This window comes from Schistocerca serialis, chromosome 7 (assembly GCF_023864345.2).
Source record: "Schistocerca serialis cubense isolate TAMUIC-IGC-003099 chromosome 7, iqSchSeri2.2, whole genome shotgun sequence".
Classification (NCBI taxonomy): Eukaryota; Metazoa; Arthropoda; class Insecta; order Orthoptera; family Acrididae; genus Schistocerca; species Schistocerca serialis.
This window is the reverse complement of record NC_064644.1, coordinates 458,609,443-458,636,518: the sequence shown is the minus strand read 5'-3', so window position 1 is coordinate 458,636,518 and position 27,076 is coordinate 458,609,443. Positions and strand designations below refer to the sequence as shown.

Sequence of the window (27,076 nt, the reverse complement as noted above, 5' to 3'; positions counted from 1 at the left end):
ATTTGAAACTATAACTAAACAGATTCATTTCATAGAAATTATTATTCTAGACTTTTCTTTACTTTCGTTACGATAGCTTGATGACGTAATAGTAACGTTTTCAAACATTATTTAATTTTGTTTTGCTGTGAGACTGTTTTCGAGAGAGTGAGAGGGTGCATGGAGGTCATTCGTAAAATGTGAATGTTTTATTTTGTTAAAAATTATTGTGCAATCAGGAATCATGTAACATATGTCAAGTGTACATGATTTTGCATAAAAGCAGTCGGAAGAAAAGCTAAGGGTTAAAATCAATTGGTCCTTCATCCCTGGGGATGATTTGTATTTTTTTTACCCAAACGAAATTTGCTTTCGAACGCTCAGAATTTCTATTATGAATTTCTGTCTCCAATTATCTCGGAACGTTTGGAAGAGCATTTCTTTTTAAGAAAACTACAGAACAACGTGATGTAGGACGTAAAAATCACTCGGGTCGGACTGGTAAGGCTCCAGCTGCTTTCGTGTGGAAATTTTGTAGTTAAAACCGCAATTAACTTGTACCATCAAGAGTTTTGACAGTAAATACGGGCGTTTTAGCCGTTTACAACTTCTTTTGGTGGCAATAAAACCTAATCAATTGAACTTTAAATATTTTCGCGCAAGTTGTTTAGAATCCCGCACGCCCGACATTTTGTGAACTTTACAGATCTTACCTCGTACTTTGAGTTAGGTGACCTTTGGTTGATAGTAATTGAGTTGAATTTTCTTCAACGCTGCTGTTTTAGGTTTAACTAGTACCTACGAACGCAGAGTTAAGAGGGCAGGCGCAAGAAGCCTACTGAGGTAGATGAAATGAGCTGTCAGAGGTGACGAAGGGCGAAACCACCTGGCTACATCTAGTATGCTTTCACTTCGCAGAATATATTCGTGACATGAAAATGTGAGCACTTAACTGTAAGGAACTGGTGATAATTTCATTATTGCACCGCACTGATTACCATAGGAGCTAAAAATGAAAGCGTCAAGTTGTAAGAAATATTACGTACCGACATTAAATTTTCATTTATGAGTATACAATAGGTATGAAGGATGCTATTAAATCGCACCACTAGAGACAATTTCTTAATCATTTTAAGATTCGGGTAATTATTTCCTACGTTTTGCTGTTGACGTAGTGCATCGGTGAAACTGAGACTTCAATGCATCATACTCACCACGTTAAGCGCGTTAAGATCTGCACCCTTGCTGACGAGAAGTTCGACGGTTTCCAGTTTGTTGGCTTGACACGCCATGTGCAGCGGCGTATTGCCATTCTGAAATTCACAGTTCCATCAAAATAAACATGTAAGCGCACACACACAATAATATATTAAAGGAAATTTAAAAAAACACAATTGCCAAACCTCCCTATATGAACTGTTGCGGTTCAGGTCTTCCGAAAGAGAGGCTGGATGGCTTTACTAATTTTGCATCCTTCAATTCTATAAATATTAGTATTGAATTTTACTGATCAGTGATTATTCAAGAAATATTGTGGCAAACATTGTTCAATATAGACAGATGTAGTTATGAATCCATGCAGAGATAGGGTCACTTTGTAACGACGCTGTTAAATAGTATGTTATTTATAGCAGCCGTAACAGGTAACAGCACGACAAAAGTAAGTTATTTTTTCAGTATTAGGTGTCTGGATGGAATAGTACCACCAACCACCTCCACCAACATCAGTTTCATCGAGGTTTTTTGGTGATACTGGCGCTACTATCAGCTTTTGCATATAACTGCTTTAAGCCGTGAAAATGTCGGGTTCTACAAGATGTGGCTGAATAATGTGAAATCTGACATTATAGCTGTGCCATTATTTCCTGTCTTATTGAAAAATTGCGAAACGCAGATCACACTGCACGCAGTAATGGAAGGAAAAGCGCGATCTCCGCTGTAGAGTTGTAGATCCATTCTATTCTGCGCTGGTCCATATTCCTTGAGAGTGCAAGAATTCAGGAGGAGTATAATTTATGTTAGGCTCAAGGTTCTGGTAGGCAGTTTCAAAGAAATTACAATAACAGAACACTTCTACCGAATTTATTTGTAGCGAAGACGAGATCAGAAGAGAAACAGCTTTACCAACAAAAGACTGGGAGCCACAGGAAGGTACTATTTGCGTTTCAGACACACCTTCCATTGGTGCGTTGATTGCCACATATTTCATGGTCGAAAACGACAGTTCGCAGTACGATAAGCAAGAGGAGACGTTCTTGACAGCATTCAACCTTACTCTAAGGATATCTTGAGGCTGCAATCCTATTGACGGTGATCTGACCCCTCTGGAGTGTGGTGCGACTGCAAATTTTGCTCAGCTGCACAGCATGGAATCACTAGGAACGGTTAACAACCATTCGAATCTGGTGCAACATTAAGATGTGGTTGATTAAAACAGGGAAAGGTCCCTCCAAGGCCCACCAGTTCGGCAAAACTCTCGGAGCCCACCAAGAACCTGAGTTGAGCGTGTTACAAATGTGCCTATCAGAAACTTGGCCACATATTCAGTCTCGGGGCTGCTCGAGCGCCATTTGACAAGCCTAAGGTGTGTTTTCGTGCGCTACAGCAGCCGGAAAGCTGAATGTTCAAATGGCTCTGAGCATTATGGGACTCAACATCTGACGTCATCAGTGCCCTAGAACTTAGAACTACTTAAACCTAACTAACCTAAGGACATCACACACATCCATACCCAAGGCAGGATTCGAACCTGCGACCGTAGCAGTCACGCGGTTCCGGACTGAAGCGCCTAGAACCCCTCGGACACCGCGGCCGGCGAAAGCTGAATGTGTGTCGATTTTTCTTATAGATACACTTGCAACGTACTCAACAAAGGTTGGTACCAATGGTGTTGCCGAAATGGTAGGTATTAGAGTGACTTTACTCACGCAAACCTTAATTTCGCATCACACCATGGTAACGCCATAGGAGGGCGTGGAAATGGATGGATGAGAAAGCATATGAATCCTTTACTGCTTCGGATCACTTTCAGATAACGTACAATGGTTTTTAGCAGTCCATAGTGATTCTAAAGCCTAGTTTACGGCACTAGGTTGCAGGGAACCGCGCTACCGGCCATTGAGCATACGCGCCGGGCGTTTGCGCAAGTCGTTGGTGAAACTAAACACTGTCGGCGTGTTCCAACTTGAGCGACACTAGTTGCACGAGTTTTGAGGTTATGTGTGTTGGTAGAGTGTAGACAAACTGAAATATGAAGTGGGGAACGGAGAATAATGTCCGCCTTTTGGATATCTATGCTTTGCACATGTGTTTGTGGGATTTCAGTGTTGCTGATTACAAAAATAAGCAACATATTGCTGCCGCTAAGACCGTCATGTGCGATCATAACATAGATGATTTGACAGTATCTGAGCTGCAGGGCAAAATTAGAATTAGGAGCAGATATACAACTGAATTAAGAAAAATACAAGCAACTGTAATTCTAGCTGTGGCAATGCTCACGTCTACAAGACTAAAATCCCATCGTTCGAGTTGGCCAGCTATTTGTCAAGGAATATTGTTGACAGGAGGCAAGGCTATCCAAATGCAAGAAGCTGCATTCTTTATTCAATATTCATCTACATAAAACGTCGCTGCAGTGCCCCCCCCCCCCCCAATCAAATATGTTAAAATTTTGAAATATTGTCACAGTAAAGATCTATCTTCAAGAGAGTAGTTTGCAAACCATTCTCTTCTTAACGCGGCCTGCTTCGAGTAATTATTGTTGCTAATGTTAATAATTATTACTGTTAATACTAATAATTATTAGTGTTAATGAAATAGCGTCATCACCAACTAAAACCGTATCTTATAACATACCGAGTGTTGTCGATTTTAATGCACGCAATATGATACGTAATTTCAGATATGACGACAGTGCTTCATGCATTACAGTACCTTTATTCCTTATAGCATTATTAATCCTATTTAGACGAAACGTGAACAGTTCGGATGACATTCTAAGATAATTAAAAGAACTTCTTGGATCTCCCGTTATAAATTATTTCAGCAAGGATGCTGAGCAACCGAACTGACGTCTTTTCTTCGTCTAGTCACGAATCGAAATACGTTTCTTTTTCGTTTTTTCTTATGCAGCGATTCCACGCAACAAGCTTTAACTCCATCACAACTCGTGCGACGTGCAGCTGTCAAAACTTTTATTTCAGACACAACTCAGGGCCCCACAAAACGACGAAACTGAAGTGTATACTGGTGTCGCCGTGTCTACAGTCATATATGAAATCTCTTGCGAGCAACTCATTCCACACAACGAGTGGCGCAACCCAACGTCGTCGTGTAAACCAGGCTTAAGCTGTACAGCAGAACATAAACTGCAGTCGCGATACACTGCAAACGGGCCATACCACGTTCACTGCCCCACGATATCCTCAAAGGAGGATTGTAACGGGTTGGCAGCAGTGTCGAATGTTGTCAAGAGTGGCGTCCTGTTCCTCATCAAACTGTGACTTTTAGACCGCAAAGTGGGTGGGTATCAACGCCCAAAGCGAAGGTGTGATTTCATTGACCCCCTTATCCCATTCCCTACGGCGTTTTGGTATCGATCCTGAGAGGCGGTGTGTCTGACATGTTTTCCTCGGCCACGCATAAGAAGCTCAACGTTGGTTGTCGCGATTCTGTCCTCCGTCACCGAGGCGTCAGATAAGTGTGGAATGTGGATAAGATGCGGGCTGCGACCTTCGCATGGAGTGACAGTGCCAAGGTGGCGTTGGGCAGAATTGTGGTGAATGTTAGGGCCAATGTGATGTGATAACCCACCTTACAGCCCACATGAATCTCTGGGTGGCAGGCCGGTGGCCGTGCGGTTCTAGGCGCTTCAGTCCGGAACCGCGTGACCGCTACGGTCGCAGGTTCGAGCCCAGCCTCGGGCATGGGTGTGTGTTATGTCCTTAGGTTAGTTAGGTTTAAGTAGTTCTAAGTTCTAGGGGACTGATGACGACAGATGTTGAGTCCCATAGTGCTCAGAGCCATTTGAACCAATCTCTGGGCTGTGGTCTTTTTTGCACGTGTCGACACCTTGCCGTTAGAAGCGTTGCCGAGCACAGGGGGGACGTAGCGTGGTGCTACGCTTTTCACCATTACAGACATCTTTGAGACATATTTGAAATTTATGCGATATAATGGGAGACGATTGCGGGATTTCGAAAAAGTGATCCTCCAATTTGGTTCCACAGTGTAGGTTTCTTTAGGAACAAAATTAACAGGAACTGCAAATATAATAAATCATATATGCAAGAGACATGTAAAGAAAGATATTAAGAAAATAAAATCACAGCAAAAATTACCAGAGTGCATTCGAAAATTAATTATATCTTTGGAGAAATAGGATGCATAATTGTTAACATATCAGATATAGATCCGACACCTATTTCAAATGCAGAAAAAATGCTAGGCAGGTGGTAGACAGTAAGTGACAGGTCTGTACAATGGAGAACAATTATGACCAAGTCTGATAGGAGAGTAAGTTAATGCAGAAGAAATTATTGTACCAGTATTTCACAGATCGCTGGACGATGTGACGTTAACAACATTGTTAGATTGTAATAAAGCTTGAAAATAAGAAAAGCTTAGACAAAAGCTATGTTGAGTATTAAACAAAGGAGCATAGATTGTCGTAACATCAGAAGTGGGAACAACGCAGTAACAAAAGAATGAAAGTGTTCTCCTGTACAGAAGGATAGTAGCAGCAGCTGGCCAAACTAAGAAGCATATAAGAGAGATATGACACAGATAAAAAAAAATATTTCTTCTCTAGAAGATTCTTATGTATGTCAAATACCGATAAGTGACTGAATAGAAGTTTCCAAAAATGTACGTCTAGAGCAGTCCATGTCATGGAAGTGACCACATTAAATACAAAGATGAGAAAACTAGGTGTATTTGTAGAGTTGTCAAAGAATATTAAAAATGAGGATCAAATGGTAGTACAGTAGGTAAAGAATTAAGTCCACAGAAAATCTTTACCAGAGAAATGTGTATATTATTTCATATCTGCTGCTGGATTCAGGATTAATTGTACTTGGTGCGAGTAGATAGTGGAAAAATTGTATGGTCAGACTAAGACTAGAGTTTGTAAACAAGATTATAGATATGCAGTAAACGGGTAGTGATAAAAATTGTAGAGAGAAATTGATGGCATCAAATCAATTAAAACACTGAAACACGTATGTAACGTAGCAGCGATGGTGAGGCACGTTAAAATCTTTGACCAGAGAGCCATTTATTGTAGTTAGTCTGCGCTTGACCGCGCGAGTGTTGCGAGCAGTACGCGAGTTGCAGTAGGCCAGTACTCTGTCGGTAGCAGTAGCTCAGTTCAGTTGCGTCCAGTACGCTAGTAGTCGTCGTGCAGTGCACTCTGTCGGTAGCAGTAGCTCAGTTCAGTTGCGTCCAGTAGTAGTGCGGTAGCAGTCGAACTATGAGATAGTTCAGTTGCGAGCTGCAGTCTGTCGGTAGTAGCAGCCCAGTGCAGTTGTGTGTGAGGAGTCGGCGGGCGTCGACATGGCATTCTGGTCAAGATTCAGGACGAGGTACATTATATTTTAAACAAGGTAATGAATCAGCAATGCTCAGCTAATAATGTAAATTAACTGATGCAGTTATACTGAGGTAAGAAATTAATTCTGATTTTTGCACAGGGCCAAAGACCGATATTTCGGTTTAATTGAGTTATCATTATCACTGAAGTTTCATTAGCATTAAATTGTCTCTCATTATTTTTGTGGGAGCTTACATCAGAGTCAGATTGCGAATTTCACATTTTTATTGGCTTTGTCAGTACATTTAATTGCAGGGAGGTTACGTTTGGCTTCATTTCTATTAAATATTGTCTTTTAAATTTCTGTGGGGAGGTTACAACACATATACAAAATATCCCACATATGAATCTAGTTTCGTAACCAATATAAGTAGAACGTGACTGGCAGTTATGTAAGTATAAATAATTACACTGAGCAGAAGAGAAGATGCCCGTTTGGTTTAAATAAAGCAGTACATAACAATTTTATTTAAAATAACACTCACAACAAAATAAATAAAAGACAAGGGCTTCTGAAAAAAAATCGAAAGGTATTACTTATATATTACTTATGGTTTGTGATGAATAGACAGAAAGAGCTCACTGACAATTGTAACACAGTGGGAAATGCCTAAGCTAAGTTGTATATCAGTATGAGGGGTACACTGACAATCGAAATGAAATAACGACTATGTACACGTGAATTTCATTTACAAATATGAAGACCTACCAATCAGCGTCGGAAAAATCAATTAACGTATTCGTTTTATTAGATAGGTCCGTTATTTAATGAGCAGAGCCTCCATGCCACCAGTGTACAAGTACGAAAATTGCAGCCCATCGACTTTCGCAGTATATGAATCAAACACCATTCTGTGTGCTCTAGCCGGCCGGAGTGGCCGAGCGCTTCTAGGCGCTGCAGTTTGGAACCGCGCGACCGCTACGGTCGCAGGTTCGAATCTTGCCTCGGGCATTGATGTGTGTGATGTCCTTAGGTTAGTGAGGTTTAAGTAGTTCTAAGTTCTAGGGAACTGATGACCTCAGAAGTTAAGTCCCATAGTGCTCAGAGCCATTTGAACCATTTTATTTCTGTGCTCTACGTTATTTGTTTTCACTGATAAATTTTTTTCTACATCCACATCTGCACTCACATACATACTCTGCAAACATATGTGAAGTGCTTGGAGAGGGAACTTGTAAGTTTTTCCTCACGTTCCAACCGCATGGGGGAAGATTCAATGTCTTTGTAGCTACCACGTATTCGAAGTCCCTGTAGGGGCGAGGAGGGACGGTGGGGGAAAGGTGCTGAAATCTGTTTCTAGGTTCTTTACCTGTTAGTGGATCTTGAAACTACGTACTTAAGTGCTATCGAGATGATTAGCATCTCTTCCCAACCATTTTCCACTACAGGTTTCTCACTGTAGCTCTCCTGCGAGTCAGAAAAAATTTGTGACCATTCGTGCTGCCCTTCTGTGCATACATACAACATCTCACGTTGGTCCAGACTCGTTTATGTCCCACACATTTGTGTAATATTGTAGGATACGTCGCACACGTTACTTGTAAGTTGAAGTTTGAGTACATTTTCCCAGTATCTTACTTATGGACGTCACGTCTGAGACAATTGTACCCGTAACTACAATGGTTGTGAGAACCGTGGATAATGTTCCATGCTTGCTCTACACAGATCTGTTGTAAGCATACAGCATCATGTAAGATGCTGTATGCTTACAGCTTATTATCGCGATGCAAGTAACAGAGGTAATTTGAAGACACCCAAGCCAACGAAATCAGCTAATAACTAAACCACGCAGGAAAACGATTTCTCTCAAGAAATACCATATAATATTACTTTTGTTAACACCAACTGAAATGTTATGGGGAAGTCAAGAAGTACTACATCCACCTGATTGCCTCGATCCATGGCTTCCAATATGTCAATTCGGAAAAAAGCAAGTTGGGCTCTCGCTCATTCAATGTTTTTGGAATCTATTGTGGCTGGCATCGAGGAGGTGATTCTGTTCGAGATACCTCATTACATATGAGGTCTGAATGTCTTCTAAGGTTCTACGAGAGGCGTTCAATTAGTAATACAACACATTTTTTGTCCGTAGGTCGGTTTTATTCAGGATTTCAACATACAATATTATTCCCCACTCTACTTTTCAACGTAATCTCCGTTCGGTGCGACGGCCTTACGCCACCTTTCTGCGAGGACCTCTATGCTCACATGGTATCACTCTGCTGGTCGACGTCGCAGCCGACGTCGTCCTGCATCAATAACCTCTTCATAATGAATATACTGTTTACCACGGAGTACGTCCTTCATTGGGCAAAAGAGATGTAAGTCTGAAGATGCGAGATCCGGGCTGCAGAGAGTGAATGAGGAACCCAGCGGGCACAATCCGTGGAGCACCCAGAATGGTGGACTAGTGTGTCAGTGCTATCAACAGAGACATTCAGTTGAGCAGCGGTGTATTTGATTGTGACCCGTCGATAGTCTCGAACGAGAGTGTCCACATGTTTGTTCAAACATTGCAGGAATTACAGCTGTGTGCAGCCGGCCGGCACGCGAGAGATCGGGCAGATTTGTGCGATCTTGTTGCGATGATGACAGACACCTTGCCCAACGATTCATCGTGCTTCTGTTCACTGCCAAGTCACCGTAGACATCCTGCAACCGCGTATGAGTACCCGAGTGCTACGGTTTACTGCAAAAGAAACTCAAAGAAAGCTCTCTGCTTGGAACGCACCTCCGCTAGAGACGCCATTTTAAGGGTCAAGTATAGCGCTGTCACCTATCGGAACTTCATGAAGCTATAGTGGCTAAAGTGGGAGTATTCAAGGATGTCACACATCAAATTCCGCATTTCTTACACCGAAATTGGCCGAGATAGGAAATGTGTTAGATTACGTATTGAACGCCCCTCGTACAATACATGAATGTAAGTGAGAATGGACAGCAATGTTTCCGATGCCGTCTACTTCCCTTCTTGTGAGACGTGTGCGACTTTCCAGTCGCTGGTCACTGTCGTATCGATAGATGTAAGGTAGACAATGGTTAAAATCCATTTCACTTTCACAGAGCTTACGCTAGCAAACCGTCGGACAGGTGCTTACCTTTCCGTGGTGGTTGATGCAGCTGCCGTGCTGCAGGAGGGACTCGATGATGCCGCGACAGCCCAAGCTGGCCGCCACGTGCAACGGGGTGAAGCCTTTCTGTAACACACCGCCGCCGCGTCACAAAGGGCAGCCTCCACTGGCGACTCCACTGCGCTGGCCAGCTGCGCATAGCTTGTAAATCATTGGTTCGCAATGTTTCTGACACGGCGACATCCTTGTGCAATCAGATATAACCTAGCAGCTTTCTCCCCCCCCCCCCCCTCGTACTCCTCCTCCCATCCCCTTCCTCGCGCTGTTATCAACCTACCTAAAATTCAGAACGAAAATTAATTTTCTTTGAATAATTCCATTTTTAAAAAGAATGAGGGATGATAGTTTTGGTTGGGATTTTATCAAACCACGAACTAATGAATCAATCAGATAAATGGTACCACTTATTTCCAAGAACCTTCTTTCATAGAACGATGCAGCCATCGTCAGTGCATCGTGAGCGCTACCTACAGGGCGCGGCACTTAAAAACCGGCCCGTAAAATCAATACATGAAATAAAATATAATGTTCTGAATATGATAATTAACCTTCACAGTATGTGTTGAAAGTATCCTCAGCCCACGTCAGCACGCTTGAGGACATTCATACATACCTCTGTCACTTCTTGTGTTGTGATGCTGTTGATGATGTCCTGGATCCCGGTTCTTCAACTGCGTATGGATTTGTTTCGTGTACCCTTCTCTTTAACAGTCCCCACGAGTAAACCTCACAAGTGAACAAGTCTGGTGACCGAGGAGGCCAAAAGCCTTTGCTGATTGTCGTCTCTGGTGTAAACATCTCATGTACACGTAACTGACGCTCCTCTTCTGTGGAGTTTGAGTACAACTCCTCCAGTATTCTCAAATACACGCCACTGTTCACTGTTGCCTCAAAGAATATGGGCTCCATAACGCGTGTGGCAGAACCGGCACACCAAACACCAATCTTCTCGTCATGCGAGGGTACCTGGTGGATCGCTTGTGGATTTTCTGTCGACCAGTACCGGCTGTTTATGTCGGCGACTGCTGCGCAAACACTGTCTCCACGTACGCGTACACCATAATTTACCACGCAACCAGTGGGGTTACAGTCGTCTGGTACGAGACGTTACCTGGGGGGTTCACTGGAAGCCAAACCGCACAATAGCCCTGGGTTCCGTGTGGGGCGGCGGTGGGGTGAGTGGACCGCTGTAGCCTGTTGTGGGGTTGTGTACCACTGAGGGCTACGGCGGGGACGAAGCCTCTCCGTCGTTTCTAGGTCCACAGTTCAATACAATACAATAACAGCTGGTTTGGGAATTTATGTGCCCAAACAGGTGGAACCACGCCTCGCCACTCACGATGAGCCTTAGTGGGTCCAAGATACCACTGGCAACATTTCTCAACAGCCACGAACAGACATGCGCCCCCTTCTGCAGGTCAGGCTCCTTCATTCCTTGCACAAAACTTATCCGGTTCGGTGTTAACTTCAGTCCCCTTATAACACGTCTACATCTATTCTCATTCGCATGAACCTGTTGATTCAATCTGTTGGTTGACGTACGATGACGTCCTGTCATTATCTCCTGCACCTGCCTCTTCAATTTCGGTGTGCAGGCAGGTGGTGGATTGTTATTGGGAGCATATTGAACTGATTGTGTACGCCGCCATTTTCCAATCGATTCCTGTATGGTGCTTTTTGCTGGCGCAGAACGTCCTGGAAATTTCTACTGAAACAAATTCCAAACGAACTAACCATTTCCACTGATGTACCGACAGTGCGCGGAACTTTGTTGCACTTCAAAGGCGCAGACTCAATCCAAGCATACAGCACCTGCTAATACATCGAAAATAATATTCCAAGAAATGCTCATTTTGAAACGATTGTTTATATGACAATAATAACATACCTATTACTCATTTATGCAGAGCTATACTCTACAGAATTACTCACCTTTCGTAATGCAAAATAAATCGAACTGTTTCAGGTTTATAATAATCCCTTTTTCTTTTCTTTCCTTTTTTAAAATCATAATTTCTACAGGATTACGTTATTATACTTTTTTCTGCCTAACCTAAAAAAGCCGCCGTACATGTTTCGGACAAATAACACAGAAAAATTGAACGTAAAGAAATGCATCGATCCTGATATGAGACATACCTACGCGGTAATACCTACGATCACACGACCGTAATTTTATGCTCAGCCTCAGCATGACGTACGAGAACCACTTGCCGAGCAGCATTAGAAAGAGCTTGTCACCACGACTTATGCATTCTACATTAGTTGCAAGGCCACTTGCGAAGAAAATACGTGCCAAAATGTGGTCATAAATGACAGTGGTGCAACACTAGTCGCAAAAAATTACGATCTTCTTCCAGTCTACAAGAAATGAGCTGTGTTTAGAGCGCCACAGTTCGTGTCGACATTCGTTGTCAAACAACTGTAGTTACAGCAATGGACGGCTGGCTAACAAGTGGACAGCTGATTGGGCAAGTAGGGATGTAACACTGAGCAGCTGACAAGACTACTCCATTGTGTTGACGTTCTGCGGAATGTTGCCTTCGCTTTCGACCGTCAGCTGTCCACAAACACTTTTTACGCGTGAACATAACGGCGTACCGTTCCATCCTCAGGTCGTCTTGAGCCAGAATAACGCAGCCTGTCTTAGGTCCAAAACTCGTGGACTCAAACACGGTCAGTGTCAGGTACCTGCCTCACGAGTTTACTGACGTTGGCGCCTCGCAAACAGCATTAGGTTGGCTCATCTTCAGCTGGCGTAGATTTTCCTACTACTTTTCTAAATGAGTAATTTCGTAAGCGAAGTCAACATCTTACGATGTTCATATTGTTGCACTAAACAACTTTAAGGTCAGATGGAATCCCACTGTGTTCTATAAAAAAATCTCAAACACGTTTCACTGTTAGCCGTATTCTTCGTTCGTGTCATCGTAAAGATATCGAAGTTCAAATGAGGATAGGCTATTATTAGCAATTAATCAAATAAATCAATCCGAAAGCACAGACGATTAATTTAGTTCCAGCGTGATCTTATAGTACACCAGAATACGAACATATCACATTCACTGGTCACTTATTTTCCCTCCAAGTCCTTTATGGTTTGACATTATCACCAGGACTATGTTCTTATATGTCAAGATTTGATGCTTGTATTACGTTATTTGTTTGATTTAGTGAAAATAATTGTAACCCAGTCACAGACAATGGTATCTCTTCTTAAGACCTTCTATATTAAAGCATACTTTGGCGTATGTGATAGTGCTACATTTTTAGTTTTATGCTATGAACTTAACAACTTGTGTTTCATTGGAAATGCATCAATGTTTCCTATCGACAATTATTATTTGATTGTTCAAAGTTGCTTGGTTCATCCCCTCTCTTCCCGGATCCAAACACACACACACACACACACACACACACACACACACACACACACCGACTCACTCTGTTGCTCCCTAATGTATCTGCTATAGCATGTATTACCTCATAATTATAACGTAGCCAAATTTATCAGAATATCATTTCCTCGTAACGCTGATAATTACGATATATTGTGCGGGTGGTGCCTCATGGTTCTCAAATATTTGCAAAAAGTAATATTTCAGAATCACCCAGGGCTGATAAAAAATAAATCTTTGTTAACTACAGAAACAGAGACAAAAATGAGCTGTGGAGTTAGTCAGCAGTGGGTACTGCGCACAGAAAGATTAATAAACTATATCTATGCCCTTTACTGTTGAGCAGATAACGTATTTTGTGTTGACGGCATCGGCGTGGGGTAGTTTCTATTTTATGTGACGTTACAGTAATAAAGGTGCCATACACGCTGTTATAAAAATGTCTGTGACACCGGAAGCTGATCAGATGATCGACACCGGAGTTAGCACATATTTATTTGCCGACAGCCCTTGGCGATTCTGAAATATGTCTTCTTTCGCAAACTAATTGTATTGTCTCCGACAAGAATCATTTACGTGGAAATTTTGAAATGAACTTTCATTTGAAAAGAGAAAATGTTATGAGCTGTCTGCAGTGAAATGGGTGGGCGATGCGGACACAGAACAAAGAACGCTCCTATGGGCGCCCAAGGCTGTGTTTATACTGGGCACGGAAGCAAACAGCGTGTATTTTCCGCCCGTTCCAGAAATTACCTTACGGCGTAATTTTAACTCTTGGCCGAGAAGTCGTAAATAAAAGTTTCTTTTACCGTTAAGACAGTTAATGCGAAGAATTTTGTATTTGCCTTAGTCAGATGAAGTAACAGTTTCTGTGTCTCAAATTCCTTCTCCCTTATCTGCTCGTTAATGTCACCTCTTTGAGTGTTTTTCACGTATTTACTGAAATGTTCTTGACTGTTTTATGCGACAGTTGTGCTATAATATTTCTCGACTTTCACAATTCTTTTTCAAAATTGCAAAGCTTATTACCAGTGTCTTTTCAGTTTACTTTAGATTATTTTAGCGGCTATCTGACTGTCCGAATCAAGTATGAGTGCTTTACATTGAGAACACGCTTTGTTGCGAAATAAACCTGACCTTGTGCCTAATTCGAGTACGTATCTCTTACACGTTTCAAACAGCCGAGCGAGGTGGCGCAGTGGTTACAACATTCGTGTCACATTCGGGAAGGCGACGGTTCAAATCCGCGCTTGCCCATCCTGATTAAGGTTTTCCGTGATTTTCCTAAATCGCTTCAGGAAAATTCTGGCACATTCCCTTTTACAGGAAAAGACTGATTCCCATCCCCACTCTTGGAACACTCTGAACTAGTGCTTCACACCTAATCACCTCGATGCCGACAGGACATTAAACCCTAATTTTCCTTCCTAATAATTTTTTCACTTTTCAAATGTTACAGTTACTCAGTTAAAAATAGGAAAAAAGGAAATAATAACTTTAACAAGTCACATTAGTCTGGTTTATTGTCCATTTAGCACGTAACATACCTTTCTAACAATGCTTAAACTCATCCATTTTCGTGATATTAACAGTTATGCTTGTTTCGCATTCATACTGAAATAATCATTGTTACGTTGCGTTTTCACATTATTTAAACACGTAATCATTTACTTTGTGCTATCAACATGTTCCTCCACGACACGTATTTATTCACAAACACGACACTGTCTGAACCATAAATCTCAAGAGAATGAAAAATGCTCCTATCGCAGCACAAAAAAGGCGATTATGTCCTGGCAGACACAGGGATGTAAATAGAGGGAACTACCTTTTCGACTTATCCGGTAACTTCAGACATGTTTAAATCAAAATATCTTGACATATTCGCGTTTTTTGCTACTTAGCATTAGTGCCCATGTCATGTAATGTAATGCGTCGTTTCAAATAAAGTAACGTTACACATGTTGTCTTGTCGTATAATGTGACATATGCAATACCACATGGCATTTTTCATATCGTGCAGTATGACACAACGTGTCTTCAGTGTTTAGGGTGTATGCATCTCCACTCTGGGATACTTTCTGTGGTGTCACCGCCAGACACCACACTTGCTAGGTGGTAGCCTTTAAATCGGCCGCGGTCCGTTAGTATACGTCGGACCCGCGTGTCGCCACTGTCAGTGATTGCAGACCGAGCGCCGCCACACGGCAGGTCTAGAGAGACTTCCTAGCACTCGCCCCAGTTGTACAGCCGACTTTGCTAGCGATGCTACACTGACAAATACGCTCTCATTTGCCGAGACGATAGTTAGCATAGCCTTGAGCTACGTCATTTGCTGCGACCTAGCAAGGCGCCATTACCAGTTATATTGAGATGGTCATTATGTATAAACAAGATTGATATACACCAATTATGGTTTAAAGTTAAGTATTCCAAGATCTTCGACTTTATTTGCAATTCTCAAGACCTTGTCCTGTTCCAGACCGCACGCCAGTCTGCGTGAGCTTAAACGCGTGCCTTTCGGCTACCTCCGAGTGGCTTGGCTATCTTGCCAAGTCACTACACTTTCTACTATAGCTGCACCCCTCCCAAGGATATTTGCTACCGCACATACGTCCCACTCTCTAGAAGCATGTAAATTAGTTTCTATTTGTTCCCACCTGCGTACAAAAGAGGGTGAGTGTATGAGAGCTCACTGCGCTGGAGAAGTAAGGTTAGCTCGAAAAAAAAAAGCGTCAATATGTCAACATTTATGGATTCAAATGTCTTTGAAGCTCCCCAGGACATATTCGCCTTATTGTGCTAGGATAGGAGCATTTGTCCTTCTGGTTCCCAGTTTTTTCTCTTCCTTATTTTTGACATTAGACGGCCATAGCTTGGTAACGGCCGAAGACTTCCGGCATAAGAAGTCAGCCACATTCTGCCAACGGCCTTGTCAAAGAGGGCGGAGGAGCGGATAGAGGTTCGGGGCACTCTCTTGTCCTAGGGGTGGGAAATTGCCCCTAAAGGCGGAAGAATCAGCAATGATCAACGACATGAGGATGCAGAAGGCAATGGAAACCGCTGCATTAAAGACACGTAACGTGTTTCCACAGGACATGTGGCCTGTAATTGAGGAAGTGTCATGATGATCTCTCCATTGGCAAAAGATTCCGGAACAGTCCCCCATTCGGATCTCCGGGAGGGGACTGCCAAGGGGGAGGTTACCATGAGAAAAGGACTGAATAATCTACGAAAGGATAACGTTCTACGAGTCGGGGCGTGGAATGGCAGAAGCTTGAACGTGGTAGGGAAACTAGAAAATCTGAAAAGGGAAATGCAAAGGCCCAATCTAGATATAGTAGGGGTCAGTGAAGTGAAATGGAAGGAAGACAAGGATTTCTGGTCAGATGAGTATCCGGTAATATCAACAGCAGCAGAAAATGGTATAACACGTGTAGGATTCGTTATGAATAGGAAGGTAGGGCAGAGGGTGACAGTTCAGTGACCGGTTTGTTCGAATCAGAATCGACAGCAGACCAACACCGACAACGATAGTTCAGGTATACATGCCGACGTCGCAAGCTGAAGATGAACAGATAGAGAAAGTGTATGAGGATATTGAAAGGGTAATGCAGTATGTAAAGGGGGACGAAAATCTAATAGTCATGGGCGACTGGAATGCAGTTGTAGGGGAAGGAGTAGAAGAAAAGGTTACAGGAGAATATGGGCTTGTGACAAGGAATGAAAGAGGAGAAAGACTAATTGAGTTCTGTAACAAGTTTCAGCTAGTAACAGCGAATACCCTGTTCAAGAATCACAAGAGGAGGAGGTATACTTGGAAAAGGCCGGGAGATACGGGAAGATTTCAATTAGATTACATCATGGTCAGACAGAGATTCCGAAATCAGATACTGGATTGTAAGGCGTACCCAGGAGCAGATATAGACTCAGATCACAATATAGTAGCGATGAAGAGTAGGTTGAAGTTCAAGAAATTAGTCAGGAAGAACCAATACGCAAAGAAGTAGGATACGGAAGTACTAAGGAATGACGAGATACGTTTGAAGTTCTCTACCGCTATAGATACAGCAATAAGGAATAGCGCAGTAGGCAGTACAGTTGAAGAGGAATGGACATCTCTAAAAAGGGCCATCACAGAAGTTGGGAAGGAAAACATAGGTACGAAGAAGGTAGCTGCGAAGAAACCATGGGTAACAGAAGAAATACTTCAGTTGATTGATGAAAGGAGGAAGTACAAACATGTTCCGGGAAAATCAGGAATACAGAAATACAAGTCGCTGAGGAATGAAATAAATAGGAAGTGCAGGGAAGCTAAGACGAAACGGCTGCAGGAAAAATGTGAAGACATCGAAAAAGATATGATTGTCGGAAGGACAGACTCAGCATACAGAAAAGTCAAAACAACCTTTGGTGACATTAAAAGCAACGGTAGTAACATTAAGAGTGCAACTGCAATTCCACTGTTAAATGCAGAGGAGAGAGCAGATAAGTGGAAAGAATACATTGAAAGCGTCTATGAGGGTGAAGATTTGTCTGATGTGATGGAAGAAGAAACAGGAGTCGATTAAGAAGAGACAGGGGATCCAGTATTAGAATCGGAATTTAAAAGAGCTTTGTAGGACGTACGGTCAAATAAGGCAGAAGGGATAGATAACATTCCATCAGAATTTTTAATATCACTGGGGGAAGTGGCAACAAAACGACTATTCACGTTGGTGTGTAGAATATATGAGTCTGGCGACATACCATCTGACTTTCGGAAAAGCATCATCCACACAATTCCGAAGACGGCAAGAGCTGACAAGTGCGAGAATTATCGCACAATCAGCTTAACAGCTCATGCATCGAAGCTGCTTACAAGAATAATATACAGAAGAATGGGAAAGAAAATTGGGAATGCGCTAGGTGACGATCAGTTTGGCTTTAGGAAAAGTAAAGGGACGAGAGAAGCAATTCTGACGTTACGGCTAATAATGGAAGCAAGGCTAAAGAAAAATCAAGACACTTTCATAGGATTTGTCGACCTGGAAAAAGCGTTCGACAATATAAAATTGTGCAAGCTGTTCGAGATTCTGAAAAAAGTAGGGGTAAGCTATAGGGAGAGACGGGTCATACACAATATGAACAACAACCAAGAGGGAATAATAAGAGTGGACGATCAAGAACGAAGTGCTCGTATTAAGAAGGGTGTAAGACAAGGCTGTAGCCTTTCGCCCCTACTCTTCAATCTGTACATCGAGGAAGCAATGATGGAAATAAAAGAAAGGTTCAGGAGTGGAATTAAAATACAAGGTGAAAGGATATCAATGATACGATTCGCTGATGACATTGCTATCCTGCGTGAAAGTGAAGAAGAATTAAATGATCTGCTGAACGGAATGAACAGTCTAATGAGTACACAGTATGGTTTGAGAGTAAATCGGAGAAAGACGAAGATAATGAGAAGTAGTAGAAATGAGAACAGCAAGAAACTTAACATCAGGATTGATGGTCACGAAGTCAATGAAGTTAAGGAATTCTGCTACCTAGGCAGTAAAATAACCAATGACGGACGGAGCAAGGAGGACAACAAAAGCAGACTCGCTATGGCAAGAAAGGTATTTCTGGCCAAGAGAAGTCTACTAATATCAAATACCGGCCTTAATATGAGGAAGAAATTTCTGAGGATGTACGTCTGGAGTACAGTATTGTATGGTAGTGAAACATGGACTGTGGGAAAACCGGAACAGAAGAGAATCGTAGCATTTGAGATGTGGTGCTATAGACGAATGTTGAAAATTAGGTGGACTGATAAGGTAAGGAATGAGGAGATTCTACGCAGAATCGGAGAGGAAAGGAATATGTGGAAAACATTGATAAGGAGAAGGGGCAGGATGATAAAACATCTGCTAAGACATGAGGGAATGACTTCCATGGTACTAGAGGGAGCTGTAGAGGGCAAAAACTGTAGAGGAAGACAGAGACTGGAATACGTCAAGCAAATAATTGAGGACGTAGGTTGCAAGTGTTACTCTGAGATGAAGAGATGAAGAGCTTAGCACAGGAAAGGAATTCGTGGAGTCAGTCAGCAGACTGGTGACCAAAAAAAAAAAAAAGCTTGGTAACCGATGTTTATTTTTGTTGACTCGCGCGACAACTGATCCTTACAGTGTATTTTTTTCTTTTTAATTTTCTTTCGAACCATGTTGCTTACATCATAGCAGCGGATGAAGCTTTCACAAAACAACAGGACGACCATTAATTACATTCCTTTATCTACCTTCTTAGAAAATGTGAATCGATTCGCACAAGTCTGAAATACAAGAGTGGCGTGCGTAATAAATCTCACTAATACGTGTTTTTTGCAAGTAAGATCCAAATGAAGCAGGATTTTTCAAACGGTTTAAACGCTATCTCAGACGAAGTTCCGATACAGCGGTGAGCCAAATTCGAACTATCTGTACCGTGCGGAGTGGCCGCTCGGTTAGAGGCCCCTCCCGAGTCCTCCCTCGGGCATGGGTGTGTGTATTGTTCTCAGCATAAGTTAGTTTAAGTAGTGTATAAGTCTAGGGACCGATGACCTCAGCAGTTTGGTCCCTCAGGAATTCACACACATTTGAACATTTTTTGAACTATCTGCCTCACCCCAGTCAAGAGTTGTTTTAGCCTGACTGTTTTTGTACGCAAAATCATAACGGTGCTCATACAAAAGATGACATTAGCTGAGCACTAATTTCTGCCAAATGAAAATCTTTTTCAAAAGAATTAATCGAATCGCACAACTTACCTTGGCGCCAGCTCTGGTTCTTTGTTCAAATTTTGCTTAATATTCTGTAACATTATTACAGCAAAACACATGTTCGAGTGGCTATACAAATGGTCGCCGGTCCGAGTTAAACCAAAAACTTTTCACCCCATATTCCTAACTCAAATGGGAACGGAGCATCAATGCCCCCGAAACCGCGATTGTGTGTGCTTCCGCGCTGTAACTATGCTTAATACCGCTCGCCTTCTCGCGAAATAACTGAAATATTTTTCTTCTACGACGCCACAAAACTATTTTAAATATGTTCCTACCAAATTCTTCACACTAATAATTGCGTATATTATCAGCGTGAAGAATTTAGTAGGAACATAATTAAAATAATCGCGTGTGTCTTGAAACGAGGATATAAGATGAACATCAACAAAAGCAAAACACGGATAATGGAATGTAGTCGAATTAAGTCGGGTGATGCTGAGGGAATTAGATTAGTAAATGAGACACTTAAAGTAGAAAATGAGTTTTGCTATTTGGGGAGAAAAATAACTGATGATGGTCGAAGTAGAGTGGATATTAGATATAGGAGTACACCTCGTTTTTTCAAGGCACATATGCAATGAGAGTGCTGTCCAAGGGAATTTAGAGCCTCGGTATGCAGGGCATATGCGAAAAGACAACACATAAACAATGTTAACACTAGCGCCACGGTGTGTTCGTTGCCTTTCGGCATGCGCCGCATTCTGAGGATTCAGATTTCCTTGCACAGCTCACTGTCTCACTGGGTTTGTACCTTGAAAACAACAGGGTGTACAACTGTCTAATAGAGGCGATTGCACTGCTTTAACACAGAATTCCAATAAGCTGACTGAGCTAGACAACCGACGCGACGTTTCGATCGTCTTTTTACTGGTCTTCTTCAAGGCAAAAAAACAGCTGCATTCTGGAGATGGTCTTCCATATACATTCCGTCTTGTTACGGTTATCGCAGTCACCTGAAAACCGAAGTTAGTAGGTATGCACTCTAACACAAAAAAACGGCGCACCACCAAGAATTACCCACATGGGGATAGACGAAAAAATGATTCCATTTGCAGAAAAATTGGACAATTTATTCAACAGACAGGGCTTAACAAATTGAGCAAGTTAGTGACTGCATCCATGACACTTATGCGAGCAGTTATACTGCTTGGCAGTGATTCATAAATTTGTTGACTGTCCTCCTGAATGATATCGTGCTAAATTCTGCCTAATAGGGGCGCGAGATCGTCAAAATTCCGAGAGGGATTTGGTTGGAGGGCCCGCCCATAATGCTCAAACATTCACAAGTGGGGAAAGATTCGGTGACCTTATTGGACAAGGTATGGTTCTGCGAGCGCCATGAAAGCAGTACAATCTTTTTCCGTGCACAGTCTGGCATTATCTTGCTGAAATCCAAGCCGAGGACGACGTGCCACGAAGGACAACACAACGGGACGTAGAATATCGTAGACGCAGCACTTTGCTGCAAGGGTGCCGCGGTTGTCTGACGCGGTTGACTACTAAAGGGGTCCTGCTACGAAATCAAATGGCACCCTTCATTATCACTCCTGGTTGTTGGGCCGGGTGGCGGGCGACAGTCCGGTGGGTGTCCCACCACTGTCCAAGGTGTTTCCAGACACGTATTTGCTGGTCATCGGAGCTCATTTCAAAGTGGGGCCCATCAGCAGGGGCGTATGTGCCTGACACTCTGCAAACGTGGTTTTTGGTGTACGGAGGTCAATGGTATTCGGTGCAGAGGGGAGCCGTGAGCCAATCCCCATTTTGTGACCACCCTATTTATGGTCTTTGCGGTCACTGAAGCACCAGTTGCACGTCGTATCGATGATGATGCTGCATCTATAGCTCATAGTCCCTCTCTGACCACTGATCAGTGCTCATCTTCCGTTATCTGTCTAATCGACCGCTTGCTTCTTGACGTTGTGTTCTGCCAAGGCACACCCATTCCTGCGAGCATCGTAGCATAGTGAAACAGCTCTTATTCAGATGTCGAGCGAATTGCAGATTACTCACTCGGCTTCTTTGAGCCCGACAACACATCCTCTCTGAAATGTTGACACGTATCTACACTGAAGAGCCAAAGAATCTGGTACATCTACCTAATATCGGTTCGGGCTCCCTCGAGGACGCGGGAGTGCCGCAACACGATGTGGCATGTACTCGACTAATGTCTGAAGTAGTGCTGGAGGGAACTGACACCATGAATCCCGTTGGCTGACCATAAATCCGTAAGCGTACAAGAGGTGGCGATCTCTTCTGAACAGTACCTTGGCAGGCATCCCAGATATGCCATATAATGTTCATGTCTGGGGAGTTTGGTGCCCAGCGGAAATGTTTAAACTCAGAAGAGGGTTCCTGGAGCCCCTTTTTAGCAGTTCTGGACGTTTGGGGAGTCGCACTGTCCTGCTGGAATTCCCCAAGTCCGTCGGAATGCTCAACGGACGTGAATGGATGCTGGTGATCAGACAGGATGCTTACGTACGTGTCACTTGTCAGAGTCGTATCTAGAAGTATCAGGGGTTCCATATCACTCAAAATGCACACGCCCAACACCATTACAGAACCTCTACCAGCTTGAACAGTCCCCTTCTGATATGCCGGGTCCATGGGCTCATCATATTGTCTCCATACCCGTACTCGACCATCCGCTCGATACAATTTCAAACGAGACTCGTCCGAGCAGGCAACATGTTTCCAGTCATCAACAGCCCAATGTCGTGTTGACGGGCCCAGGCGAGGCGTAAACCATTTTGTTGTGCAGTCAGAAAGGGTTCACGAGTGGGTCTTCGGCTCCGAAATCCCATATCGATGATCTTTCGTTGAAAGGTTCGCACGCTGACACAGTTTTGAAATCTGCAGCAGTTTGCATAAGCGTTGCATTTCTCTCACGTTGAACGATTCTCTTCAGTCGTCGTTGGTCACGTTCTTGCAGGATCTTTTTCCGGCTACAGCAATGTCGGAGATTTGATGTTTTACCGGATCCCTGATATTCACGGTACACTCTTGAAATGGTCATACGGGAAAATTCCCACTTCATCGCTACCTCGGAGATGCTGTATCCCATCGGTCGTGCGGTGACTAAAACTGCACGTTCAAAATAACTTGAATCTTAATAACCTGCCACTGTAGCAACAGTAACCGATCTCGTAACTACGCCAGATACTTGTGGTCTTACATAGGCGTGCCGACCACAACGCCGTATTCTGCTTGTTTACATATCTCTGTATTTGAATACGCATGCCTATAACAGTTTCTTTGGCTGTTCAGTGTAGGTTATTCACTCGCCTGTGTGCGAGGCATGGTTAATCTCCTTCTCGGTAGACGGAATGAAATTCACAGAGACTTAATGCCATAGTATCGGCCTGTGCCCTGCATACTATTCTAGCCATCTGAGCAGTAAATTTGTGCTGCAGCGTCACACATTCATCCATCGGCCGCCGAAGTTCACAGCTTTGAATTTTCTGTTGACACCGGTATGATAATCATTTTGGGACCAACTTGTCTCGTCAAAACTTCTTATAGTGTATGTAGCGATGGCCATCCCCAGAGCGCAGGAATTTAATCCCCTGCAGGACAGTCGAAACGTCAACTGTATACCAGTTTTATAGTTTGTAATTTAGCGGCATAAAAACTAAAACGATTTAATCAAAATGGGCACTCGTCGTGGAAGACTACGAACTTGTATCTTAAACTCACACTACTGACCATCAAAATTGCTACACCAAGAAGATGACGTGCTACAGACGAGAAATTTAACCGACAGGGAGAAGATGCTGTGATACGCAAATGGTTAGCTTTTCAGAGCATTCACACAATGTTGGCGTCGGTGGCGACACCTACAACATGCTGACATGAGGAAAGTTTCCAACCGATTTCTCATACAGAAACAGCAGTTGATCGGCGTTGGCTGGTGAAACGTTGTTGTGATGCCTCCTGTAAGGAGGGGAAATCCGTACCATCACGTTTCCAACTTCGATAAAGGTGGGATTGTAGCCTATCGCGATTGCGGTTTATCGTATCGCGACATTGCTGCTCGCGTTGGTCGAGGTCCAATGACTGTTAGCAGAATATGGAATCTTTGGGTTCAGGAGCCGCGCTGGATCCCAAAGGCCTCGTATCACTAGCAGTCGAGATGACAGGCATCTTATGCGCATGGTTGTAACGGATCGTGCAGCCACGTCACGATCCCTGAGTCAACAGATGGGGACGTTTGCAAGACAATAACCATCTGCACGAACAGTTCAACAACGTTTGCAGCAGCATACACTATCAGCTCGGAGACCATGGCTGCGGCTACCCTTGACGCTGCATCACAGACAGGAGCGCCTGCGATTGCGTACTCAACGACGAACCTAGGTGCACGAACTGCAAAACGTCATTTTTTCGGATGAATCCAGGTTACAGTATCATGATGGTCGAATCCATGTTAGGCGACATCTCGGTGAACGCAATTTGGAAGCGTGTATTCGTCATCGCCATACTGGCGTATCACCTGACGTGATGGTATTGGGTGCCATTGGTTACACGTCTCGGTCACCTGTTGTTCGCATTGACGGCACTTTGAACACTGGACGCTACATTTCAGATGTGTTACGACCCGTGGCTGTACCCTTCATTCGATCCCTGCGAAACCCTACATTTCAGCAGGATAATGCACGACCGCATGTTGCAGGTCCTATACGGGCCTTTCTGGATACAGAAAGGCCAGCACATTCTCCAGATCTCTCACCAACTGAAAACTTCTGGTCAATGGTGGCCGAGCAACTGGCTCGTCACATTACGCCAGTGACTACTCTTGATGATCTGTGGTATTGTGTTGAAGCTCCATGTGCAGCTGTACCTGTACACGCCATCCAAGCTCCGTCTGACTCAATGCCCAGGCGTATCGAGGCCGTTATTGCGGCCAGAGGTGGTTGTTCTGGGTACTGATTTCTTAGGATCTATGGACCCAAATTGCGTGAAATAGTAATCAGATGTCAGTTCTAGTATAATATATTTGTCCAATGAATACCCGTAAAAATCATCTGCATTTCCTCTTGGTGTAGCAATTTTAATGGGCAGTAGTGTAGTTCGAAATATTTTAAAGAATAGTGTTGTAATGATTCAAGTAACTGATAGGTAATAGGCCTTTGATCTTACAAAGAGAGTAGAGCAGAGAGGAAACGTAATGAAGTAGTGTGAGTAGCGGCGAGCTATGGGCCGCGGGCCTACCTTGTTCTCGGGGTCGGTGAGGCAGCCGGCGTCGAGCAGAGCCTGCGCGGCGCGCGTCTGCTGGCCGTCGCAGGCGACGTGTAACGGCGTGTTGCCGTCCTCGTCCTGCGCGTTCGTGTCGACGCCCAGCCGCACCAGCAGCTCCACCACGTCCAGGTGTCCGCGCTCGCACGCCATGTGCAGCGGCGTCTTGCCTTGCTGCCGGCACACGCGACATCACACCACCGTACGACTCAGAGGGCCGGCAACATTCACTATACCAACATTTACAACTACATCTGCACCTGCATCCGTACTTTGCAAACTACCTGACAGAGGATACTGTCACGGCTCACTTCCATAGTTTTATTTATTCTCCGATAAAAATACCTGGTGGTTATAATTAAAGTTCAGCTTCTTACAGGGGTCCAGTTTGGGCTGTAGTTACAGAATGGCATCTGAACTTGGTAGATATTTTGACTCGTTAATGCGGAACCAATTTACGTTCGAAAAAAATTAGTCCCAATTTTCGTCACCAGGTGCAAATATAAAAGTGCCCTCTGGCTATAGTCAGGTAACAGCAGAGCTCGAAGCGGGAATTTCAAAAGGAACGCGCTACACAAAGGAGGAAACGCAGAGAAGCAACCGTGACATTTCGTCACGGGTCAGATCTGAAAAAATTTCATCATCTTCAGCGACCTGCAGATTCTGGGTCATTCATAACAGGCATTTACGCTCACAGGGTATTGAGAAGCGATTGCTGTGATGAGCAGAACATGATCCAGAAGCTACTACGGGAATAAATAGAGCTGGTGAACGCATAAAGCACGATCTTGAGTAGTCAGATCTGCACTTGTATTTACTGTATTCATATTACTTACAGCCTGAGCAAGCTTTCAGGACACAATGCGGCCAATAGACTTTAAGATGGGGTACCAAGTATCTGCAGTTCACAATTTACCTACGATTTATAGATTATGTGAGATTCACAGAGAATGAGATAACAATTTACGTAAATAACCACTTTTGGACAGATACAGATGCTGTAGGTATCATGGGAGCAAGACATCAGGTTTCATTTAATATGTCTGTAGACAGGAGTTGTGGATGTGAGACTCAATGGGCCATACACTTAACGAGTTCAATTCACAGGTGCAGTATAGCAAGATACATCGCCTGTAGGGAACCTCACACAAGCTTTCTTTGCACATGTAATCAATCGTGACCCAAGAGAACACTTTTACGTGCTCAGAGTAACATATATTCACACGTGAATCATTCACCTCTTCAAGCCGTATGCATGCCCAGAACAGCAATCGAATATTACATACAAATCTACGAATCACGAAAGACGGTTCTAATAACCTAATTAACGTGAAACTTCGCATAGCATTTTGTAATAATGATAATAAACAACAGTGTGGTTTTCAGCCTTTTAGCTTGAGTAACTTTTGGTATACGAAAGTTTACCCAAAAACACATTTACATACACTGTGCAACGGAATTAAATATTCACTTTCTTCGAAACCCCGTAACTGTCCTCCATTTCGTCCCATAAGGTTGAAAATTGTCTGTCACCCTTGGGCTCGACGGCGCTTCAAATATCAAGGCGTAAAAAAGGTCAGAGCCCAGAAGTTCATGTTACATGTAAATTGGACTAACGATATCACATTGGCATCAAATTTCATCATAATTCTGTCCAGCGCCAAAATGGACGTTTCACACGATGGGAATGGCGTCACAGCCTCTCTTACCAACATATCACCCCTTCTTTTGACAGCTCTGTGACGGAAGTGAGAACCGCCTCGGCTAGTCTTGAAAAAAGGCGGTTTTCTTATGGGCTGTCGAACATTTTAGGCACACCACCGTTCACTATCGATGCGGAAGGGTCTCAGAGGTGGCATAATGGGCGTCAGTGAAATCATCCTTTTCCTTGGGACATTGATGACCACATATTTGTTACTGGAAAACGGCAGTCCGCAGTGTGATGAACAGGAAGACTTT

The 27,076-nt window shown here is 43.4% G+C and overlaps 1 protein-coding gene across 4 annotated transcripts in view; it reads right to left on the bottom strand.

Annotated features, from left to right (window-relative positions):
- LOC126412339 (ankyrin repeat and death domain-containing protein 1A-like) overlaps positions 1 to 27,076 on the bottom strand; it is a 692,368-nt gene that overhangs the window by 107,471 nt on the left and 557,821 nt on the right. For all 4 annotated transcript variants that reach the window (XM_050081884.1, XM_050081882.1, XM_050081885.1 and 1 more), the window contains exons 7-9: positions 25,094 to 25,291; positions 9,671 to 9,769; positions 1,194 to 1,292 (exon numbers count right to left, since the gene is read on the bottom strand). In XM_050081884.1, the coding sequence (XP_049937841.1) occupies positions 1,194 to 1,292; positions 9,671 to 9,769; positions 25,094 to 25,291 (396 nt within the window). The remainder of the gene's footprint in view (positions 1 to 1,193; positions 1,293 to 9,670; positions 9,770 to 25,093; positions 25,292 to 27,076) is intronic.